The 10,000-nt window shown below is 34.7% G+C and overlaps 1 protein-coding gene across 2 annotated transcripts in view; it reads right to left on the minus strand.

Moving 5' to 3' along the window:
• Nucleotides 1-2,840: 2,840 nt before the first annotated feature.
• LOC125045420 (GH3 domain-containing protein-like) overlaps nt 2,841-10,000 on the minus strand; it is a 13,729-nt gene continuing 6,569 nt past the window's right edge. For both annotated transcript variants that reach the window (XM_047642653.1, XM_047642644.1), the window contains exons 7-13: nt 9,876-10,000; nt 9,044-9,185; nt 8,581-8,671; nt 6,490-6,617; nt 5,967-6,043; nt 4,279-4,409; nt 2,841-3,648 (exon numbers count right to left, since the gene is read on the minus strand). The exon at nt 9,876-10,000 is cut by the window's right edge and continues 38 nt beyond it. In XM_047642653.1, the coding sequence (XP_047498609.1) occupies nt 3,430-3,648; nt 4,279-4,409; nt 5,967-6,043; nt 6,490-6,617; nt 8,581-8,671; nt 9,044-9,185; nt 9,876-10,000 (913 nt within the window). In that variant the 3' untranslated portion in view covers nt 2,841-3,429. The remainder of the gene's footprint in view (nt 3,649-4,278; nt 4,410-5,966; nt 6,044-6,489; nt 6,618-8,580; nt 8,672-9,043; nt 9,186-9,875) is intronic.

Raw genomic sequence — 10,000 nt, forward strand, 5'->3', positions numbered from 1 at the left:
CAATCTGGTTACACTCCTGGTAAGTCCACAATAGACCGCATCCTGGTGCTTCGTGTCATTATAGAGCGCCGTCGTGAGTTCGGACGTGGGCTGCTCGCAGCCTACATCGATCTCAAGAAGGCGTTTGACACGGTGCATTGCGAATCTCTCTGGGAGATCCTGAGACTAAGAGGAATTCCAATAAGGATTATTGGACTAATAGCAAACCTGTATACAGGCACTGAAAGTGCTGTAAAGTGTGGTGGGGGCCTGTCGAGCTTCTTCCCTGTTAGTTCAGGTGTGAGGCAAGGCTGTGTTCTTGCACCAACACTTTTCAACACTTGCATGGATTGGATACTGGGTAGAGCTACTGTCCAAAGTCACTGTGGAGCAACTCTGGGCAATATCAAGGTTACAGACCTTGACTTTGCCGATGATGTTGCCGTACTCTCTGAATCTCTAGAAAGCTCCTGGGGCTAGAGGTCTCCTAGACCAAGACCAAGATCCAGGATTTTGGGGGCATGCTAGGAGACCCTGTACAGTCGATACGTGCTTGCGGTGAAAACATTGAAGTCACAAAGAGCTTTATATAACCTCGGTAGTGCATTTCACGACTCTGGGCTGTCAGACCAAGAAGTCAGTAGACGGATTGGCCTGGCAGCAGGGGTCATGAAATCTCTCGACAAGAGTATTTGGAGATGTCGGTACCTGTGCAGAAGGACCAAGTTACGTGTTTTCAAGGTCCTGATACTGCCAGTTTTACTCTATGGTAGTGAAACTTGGACACTATCTTGTGCTCTGGAATCTCATCTTGATGCCTTTTGTAACAGATCCTTGCGCCGGATCATGGGCTACAGTTGGCAGGACCATGTGTCCAACCAACGGCTGCACCGTGAGACCTGTACAGGACCTGTTACTTGCACAATCCGTGATCGCCAACTCAGGCTATATGGCCACTTGGCTCGACTCCCACAGGATGATCCTGCCCATCAGGTTGTCTCTGTCCGAGACAACCCTGGGTGGAGGAGGCCTGTGGGACGACCGAGAAGGTCGTAGCTTGGGCAGATCGATCAAACCTGTCGTGAGGAACTAGAGATGGGCCGGGCCCCTGCCTGGCCGCTCGCCATGAGGGACCCTCGTAGGTGGAAGCGGAGGGTGGATGCGGCTATGCGCCCCTGCCGGAGTTAGCTCCAAAATGATGATGATGATGATGATGTATATATATATTTATATATAAATGTATATATATATATATATATATATATATATATATATCATACATTATACGCAATACATATACATAAGCATTTGAAGCTTTACTTCCTGTGGCATTTCATACCATCCCATTTTATGTCCTTTGTAATTATACACTACTTATATACACTACCCCATTTACCTCTTGAAAATGCTTGTGCACCCATGTACAGACTTGCCATGACACACTAGCCACTCACAGCACAGTTTCCAATAATGTTCTATACAATACCTGTTTATTCCACTTACAGTCTAATATGAACCATCTTCCTTCATCGTATGCATAGAAGTAAACATGACTAGTAGGCAGAAGACCCTGTTCTCAGACACATTTTATCAAGTGGATCTTCCAGTAGTTCATATGGTTTATAAATACCGTATGACTGTTCATATTTAATAATTTTTTCTTCAAAATGTGGTTTCTGACTCTACAAGAAATATATTTGGCAATGTAAGAACTTTTGAAACTTTTCATAAAAAATCTAATAAACAAATTTGTGTGACAGCTTTTTACTTTCATCCTTGTCCACTGTAGTTTTGTTGCACACAGATGGCTCTACTAGTGCTAATTTACAGGAAAATGTCTTTTCTCTAATGCTATTAATATTGATACTGTCCTTATTATTAACATTATGATTATTTTTATGTTATTAACCCAAAAAGCAGGGATGGCAAGAATACATGTCATGTCCACTGTAATATGTTTATTCATTGTACTTACACACAGATAGCTCTACAAGAGCTTAATCACCTAGGAGTCAGTCCTACCTATCTCACCTGTTTAACCTTTTCCTTGACCTTTGGAAAAGGTCTTTTGTACTATTTCATTGTCTTAAATATTACCATGATTTTAATAACAATTTAATAATCATAACATCAATAACAATAATAACAGTATCAATACCAACTATATTAAAAAGAAAAACACATTTTCCTGCCAATTCAAGGAATAGGGAAATCAGGATCAGTTACTAGAGCCTACTGATAGACTCCTTGCCGGCTGAGCACATGTGGAGCCATCTGTATGTAACAAAATTCACAAAAAAACTACAGGGGACAGAACATAAATCCGTGGTGGTTGGGTTAAGATACTAATAACAATAGATAGAAAAATGATAAAAGAAAAACCTTTCTGAAGTAAAAAAAAAAAAAGGGTAAGCAGATGAGATGGGACAAATAACTGAAAAACTAAAATTATTGTGGACATGGCATATATTTTTGCCATCTGCAGACAATGGGTTAAGCATACTGTACAAAGAGTTTTTCAGGCAATATTTTTCAAACTCAAGACACAGGTATATAAACTTTTTTCATCTGCAAAGTAAAAAGAAGAAACAATGAAATTTGCATTTTTCAATCTGGCCAACTCAGGCCTTGCTATCATATTGAAAGTGAAATAAAACAATATATTCAAAGACAAATAGAGCTATTTTAAGAATTGTGACCAAAGTTTGTTGAAAAATGTAATAAAATAAAATAGCACAATATATGAAAATGTTTACTGTAACCCTTTTCCCCGCAAATGCAATGTTTTTCTTCTTAAAAATGTTCACAGTCTACCCAAGAGCCAACCAGGAATTGTTTGAAGGTGAAAAAAAAGATGTGTATTAGGAACTTTATAATTTATTAAGTCATCATTCTCCTGATAATAAATAAATTAAAATTAAGAGGAATTGAAGGATTACTCTTTTTCTAATGAATAATGCATTATTAGTAGGACTGTATTTACAAAAACTAAAGCACACACATGCAGAATCACAGGGACACAGATTCACCAGTTAAATAAAAATTATAATAAAAGTATCACATATAAAATACTAACTTTTGAGAGGCAGGGTACTGCTGTACCCTATTTTGCTGATACCTATATCCAGTCCAGATCACTGGCATTCACAGGGAGAGAAAGAGATGGCAACTATATGAAGGAAAAATAAATGATAAAACTGTTCAGAGATCTATGATAATAAACCATTTTCAGTAATGAAAATAAAGAAATATACACTATGTACATTATATATAAATGTAGATAATCTAAAGAGAATTATTACCTAAATACATAATAATAGCAAAAATTCTAAGAATTACAATAACTCTATTGAAAATAATTGTGCAGTGCAGTATACACTTGACCCTTTTAAAATTTATTAATAATGAACTCATTCCCTGAATTAATTTTCTAATCTCCTATTTGCTTATTCAGATAACTTTTTCCATCAAAAACTTAATAGCTGATTCTTTGACTAGAACTCGAGGTATTTTTAACTGATTTGCTGTAGCATCAGTGTGCTGAAGTAAATGCTGACGGAGTGCCAAGAAAGTGCCAGGCTTCAACGAGTACACTTCTGGAACAGCAATGCTCCCCTTTGTACGAAATGAATCGTAGACAAAGTGCTCTTTTCGCAGATCCTCATCAAGCTATAAGAGGAAGGCAAATTTGCTAATTTGTCATAAAAATCTTTAGTACTATGAGTATTTTAACCCAATCGCCCTGTATGGCAAGAATACATGCCATGCCCAATGTAATACAAGTTTATTTATTGTAATTACACATAGATGGCTATACAAGTGCTTAATATCCAAGGAGTCGGTTATTAGTCCTATGTATGTCACCTGTTTACCCTTTTCCTCGACTTTTGGAAAGGGTCTTTAGCATTATTTCATTGTCTTAAATGTTATCGAGATTTAAATAACAATTTAATAATCATAATATCAATAACAATAATAACTGTATCGATGTCAACTGTATTAATAAGAAAAACACATTTTCCCACCAATTCAAGGAATGAGGAAACTAGGATCGGTCACTAGGGCTACTGATAGACTCCTTGCCGGCTGAGCACATGTGGAGCCATCTGTATGTAACAAAATTCACAAAAAACTACAGGGGACAGAACCTAAATCCAGGGCAAATGGGTTAATTACTTGTTTAATGTTGTGAACATCTTTCAGAAGCAAATTCTTATATATAATTTTTTAGATTATTTGAGTCTAATGGAAAATTAATTTGATATTCAAGTATTGAAATGAAAACAATGGTCTGCTTACCTCCAAGGTTTTGTCCTGGGACATTACTTGGCCATTTTGATATTCAACAAAAATGACATAATGAGGAATTGTTTCCTTTGAAGTCTTGACTGCAGCACTCTCTGCACAGCAGTAGTCAGCTAACTGTGGACCTGTTTTCAAATACAGTGTAAAACTATTGGGTAGAAAAAAACAAACAAAGCAAATGTAACACAAATGAAGTTAACACAATTTACACACTGAGTAACCTGCAAAACTTTCCTGAAAACCAACATTGTAACTCTAACAAAACTTATATACAGTACATTATGCATGAAAAGTCAGTTATACACATGTATTGTATATATAATCACACAGCAGTGACTGGCTAATAAGTAAAGCTTTTTGTGATGTTCAAAAAGTTTCACTGCCAGATAACTTGAAGCAACTTGAATGTTTGTTTGATATATCATCAACTCATTGCCTCATGATGATGTGTAGTTCACATTAAGGCTAACTTAGCTGTGGCATTAGATGATGTGTAATTCCCATCATGACTGACTTGGTTGCAGCTATGGAAGATGGGTCATTCACATGTTATTATATTTCATGCTTTCTTTATAAGGTATCTTCATCACACACCCTGGGGCATTACTTGAGGGAGAACAGAATGTGTAATGCTCTTATTGGCTATTCTTTTGTATAAAAGAAGCAATATTTAGCACATTAATAATTCACTTGCATTATCTTTCTGCTGCTGTGAATCTGCCAGTAACTTTCACCTAGTTTACATGATCAGTCTCTTCTTGTCAACTCAGATTATCATACAGTGTTCCATCAGTGTGACTGACTTGAAGTATGACACACAAGAGGAAAGTAATGAAGCTGTGGGAATAGCTGCCCAGTATATAACTGCATACAATTTTTTTTGCGAGAATAAGATTTGCAAAAGTGAAAGAAAATCCTGTTTTTAACTCTCAAGAAAATTTCATTCTATCTTTTACACACCTAAATAATTGAAATAGACTCTGTTTACATATTCAGGTTACTACAGGTTTGATATAAGTGTAATCAAGTTTTAGTAACAAATGACACAAAGAGAAACAAGTGATACATAGAGAAATCATGTCACTTTGTTGGTGCAGCCTAGCATATATGACCCACGAGCCTAGTCTAAAACAAGCCCCAGAGGTTAGACCAGTCAGCTACGCACACTCTAAGGAATGGAAGCCAAGCACACCTAAATTTTATTCCAGAGGCAAAGAGTTAAGCAGATTAAATGTGACAATGAAAACATTCCTTTCTAAAAATACTCTAAAGTTAAGATTCGTACTGCAATAATCTTTACTTTAAACAGAAGATTCATACTGCAGCTAATTTTAAGGAACTGTAAGATCCATTATTTTATATTTGCAGTCCCAATAAGCTGTTGGTACACCCAATGTCCCATTGTGGCTATGGACAGATAATGAGGAAAATGGAACTGCAGTATGAATCTTCAGTTTACAGCATTACTATAGTTGTGAGATTGTATTGCAGCCTCAAGTTTGCCTGTAATGTATTTTATATTGCAAGTTGACAAAATAGCTTTAACACATATATCACTGAGGAATAACTGTAATGATGTTCAAGTTTAATAAATACTTTTGCATATTTCAATAACATATTTCTAAATTTACACATTATTATAGGAAAAAATTATCAGTAACCATAAAACAAGAAAAACCTACCAGCTATTCTCTGGAGACTATGATAAAATACTTCTTCGCTCAACTTTTCACCTCGCACATTTAGAAGCTGTCCTTGCCTGTAAAAACAAACCAATGGAAGAACACAATCAAACCATTCTTGAGAAAGCACTAGTTGAAAATGTGTACACAAATATCAAGCAACTCCTCCAGTATTACAAAATAAATGAATCCCAAATTAAGAACTCTATAATGGATACTTTATATTACACATTCTTCTTAAGCAGTAAAATGCACATCTGAATATTGTGAACATAAAAAAGTGTAATATCATCAAATCAACACATAATAAATGTACATATTCCCAACAGAACTTGCAATATTCTGAAAATCTTTATGGAAAAAAGGAGAATACTGAAATTTATAGTCTTTTTCTCCAAACTATTCAATAAAAGATATATTTTTTGTAGTTTTCCATAAAATATATTATTCTTGACATAAACTTGACAGAACAAAATGTATAGTAACTGGGAAGAAAGAAAGAAAGAAAATCTACTCTGCTTACCGATACATGAATTCAACTGCTGGGGCATTCTTGTAAAATGAGTTGATCTTCACAACATCTCCAAGTCGGTAACGGTACAATCCACTATTATTTGTAACCACCAGCTCATATGTTTCTCCCTCTCTCACCTTCAAGACATAACAAATTTTAGTTAAGAAAATATAAAAATGAGAAAAAAAGAAAGAGAGAAAACCACACACTTAAGACACATCCTGTCTGTCTCTGTCTCTGTTTCATTCTTGTCTCTGTCTGTCTGTCTGTCTGTCTGTCTGTGTGTCTGTCTGTCTGTCTGTCTGTCTGTCTGTGTCTGTCTCACTCATTTAGGGGCTTCTTCATTTTCATTATTTCCCTTGATAAATGAGTGTGGAATATAATGTCCATGAGCTATGACTGGAAGAGTGCTAGCTCCAGAGAGGACACTATTTCTCTGCTCAGGATCCTATTTCTGGCTGCCGTGGCAGGTTGTATTATAGAAAATTTAATATTATGAAACAGTAAAACAAAAATTACACAAATAACAACATTATGTTCCTTATCAATATTATTATTGTACTGTTATAGACTACCTAGAGAGATGATATGTCTAACAGTCTATTACCATTTGGAAAAAGCAAATCAAATGACAAATATAATAATTGGAAAATGGCATAAAAGCTAAAAATGCTTATGCAAAAATAAAGAAAATAACACTGCAATGGGGAGGCATGGAGTTTGCACATGAGTGTTTGTTTATGCCCGGTCTACAAATTGCAAACCTGGCATAGTGTCCACTCTTGTATGCCTGGTGCCCATATTTTGGGCCACATGATGGCAGTGAAGCATCCTGGTCCAATGGGTTAATATATAAGTAGAATATAATATAAAAAAATATGAATATCAATACAAAATTTAAATACAAACTCATCAATCAAGATAGCACTAGCTAAGTTGGAATTCCATGAAAGAGGAGCATCCATTCATGAAGGGGCAAATTTGTTCAAAATACTGACGATTTTATAACATGCAACAGTGCAATTGTTTTAAATAAAAACAGGTGCAACTTAAGGAATTGCATTTTTTATATATTCCAAATTTCTGGACTAATTTGTAACATTGTAGCTCAGATGTCAAATTGGGAAAAATCCCCTAAAACCCATCAACAGCTTGAAAATTAATAAAGTAGAATACAAATAATAACACAAAAATAATGAAAGAAAAACACTAGATGTACTGGTGGGAATAATAGTAATAATTATGATACCATATTTCATATCTGCCCAGAAACCATAACACTGTTCCATAGCATAGGAGTACATTTTATCAAAAAATATTTATATTGTTAATCATCCACTCAATGTGTTTACAGTCTATGATCAGATCTCTTTTTCTGCAAAATGACATTAAAATTCCAATAATATATAATTTAGATGGATTGTACTTTGATCTATGTCAAAGGTAACACTGAATGCACAAAGTTTTTTTTCTAGCTAATATTAAATTAACAGTAATAAAAGAGACCAAACACTGAACTAAATAGGCAGTACAGGACAGCTTGCATAAGCAGTCCTGTACTGTACACATAATTATATTAATTTTAAAAGTCTATACACAAACTTTTTTTATAGAGGGAGGCAAAATACTCAAGTGAACAGCTACATGTTGGGTCAGCAGTCATTGGTCATCAGAACCATCCACTGCTTACAAGATTATATATTTAAAGTCATCTTTGAGCATTTTACCTCTTCTGCATACTGTTAATGAGTTTTATTAGTTGCATAATGCTATGGGATATAATGAGCTTCAGAAACTGAAGTTACTGCATACTTTGCTTTATGTTTGTATATGCTGCATGTATAATTTTATCCTTGTCTGGCAATCCATATTCATTTTTTAACATCCTCTCTAAGGTGGAAATCTTTCACATTATCAAATTTCTTGTCTTCCTAAACAAAAGATCAGGTCGAATGCACTTTCAAACACTAAATGGATGGATAGGAACAAGTACACTGTATATCAACCAGTCAGCTTCTTAGCTATTGCATTGTGGCATGAATTTTGGATTTATATAAAATAAGATGATGATATAATAACAATAACAACAATTTACTTTACCTCATCACTCAAAAGGGTTGATGGTTGATCCTTGGAAGACTCATCAATAGGAATAAACTCATAAAACATTGCCCTTGGGACTAAGTTATATCTGAAAAAAAAAAAAAAAAAATAAAGAGAGAACAAAATAAGATTGGTCTAAAATACATATTATTACCAAGAAAACATATATAGTTAACTGTAAACCATGAATTTCTTTCAGAACAAGGAAAAAATCACTTTAATGTCTGTGATAACCTGTAACTTATCTGTGATTATTAGTTTTTTTTTATATTTTCCTTTTTTTCATAAATAAAGAAAATTACTTGAACTGTCCTACTTTTCTGTCACCTTCTCTGTCTGTCTATCCATCATATAACAATCACAAACATCTGATTAATTCTTAGCTATATGTATTTGAACATCCTAAATATCTGCATCTAATGATCAATAATAAATGATAAAAAAAGTGAATCAAACATACACAGCATTTTCCCTTTCAGGATGCATATTGACACCAAGAAGACCTTCTGTAGCTGCATACAATGGAGAGTATATGTCAGATCCTGCACAGTACAGCTTTCTAAGGTGATCAGCATAGATCTGTTGAGAACCTGTTGTTGTACCTGTAAATTGAGAGCCATGGTTAAAGTTAAGAGCTACCAAAATGTTAAATTTATGAAACCCATACAATAAATCAAAGTACATATAACCAGGTAGCTCCACTTCCATTTAGCATACTAAACCCAAAAATGAAATTGACTTTTTTCTAGAGTATTCTGACAGCTGTTAATGGAAAGGATCTCTTTGTTATCACAAATAAAAGAGGGGAATTTTGGTTTTACTCCCAATATTTTCAGCAATAGCAAATAAATTAAACAAATAATTATGTCTCCAGTTATATCTGAAAATGGTTCAGTAACAACAAAGAAAAAAATTACGAAAAAGAAACCAGCAAAAAACAAAGATAAAATAAAAATTTGCAATTAATAAAGGTAATGAGCCAGAGCTTAGCTCAGAAGTTGCCAGCTAAGATTTTCATCATGTAGGAGTGGGTCTACCAGTTTAAAGGTACCTTGCAAAAAATCAAGCAATATCGATCATAATAAAATAAATAAAAGACAGATGCTAAAAAGAAGAAGAAAAATATACAAATATAAATTCTGACTGACTGACAGAAAGAGACAAGAACACACAGAAACATGGACGGACACACACACACACACACACACACACACACACACACACACACACACACACACACACACACACACAAACTTTAAACAAATCAAAAACACCTTAAAAAAGAAACTCACACAATAAAAGGTTCAAGTGTGGCCAAACTCTTTGTGCGATGCCTGTAAATCCTTGGGAGAATTCCCGTTTCAAATCCTCTGCTCTTGTTGGGTTGGCTTGGAGAATGCCATTGAGTTTCTCACGG

This window comes from Penaeus chinensis, chromosome 3 (genome assembly GCF_019202785.1).
Source record: "Penaeus chinensis breed Huanghai No. 1 chromosome 3, ASM1920278v2, whole genome shotgun sequence".
NCBI lineage: Eukaryota > Metazoa > Arthropoda > Malacostraca > Decapoda > Penaeidae > Penaeus > Penaeus chinensis.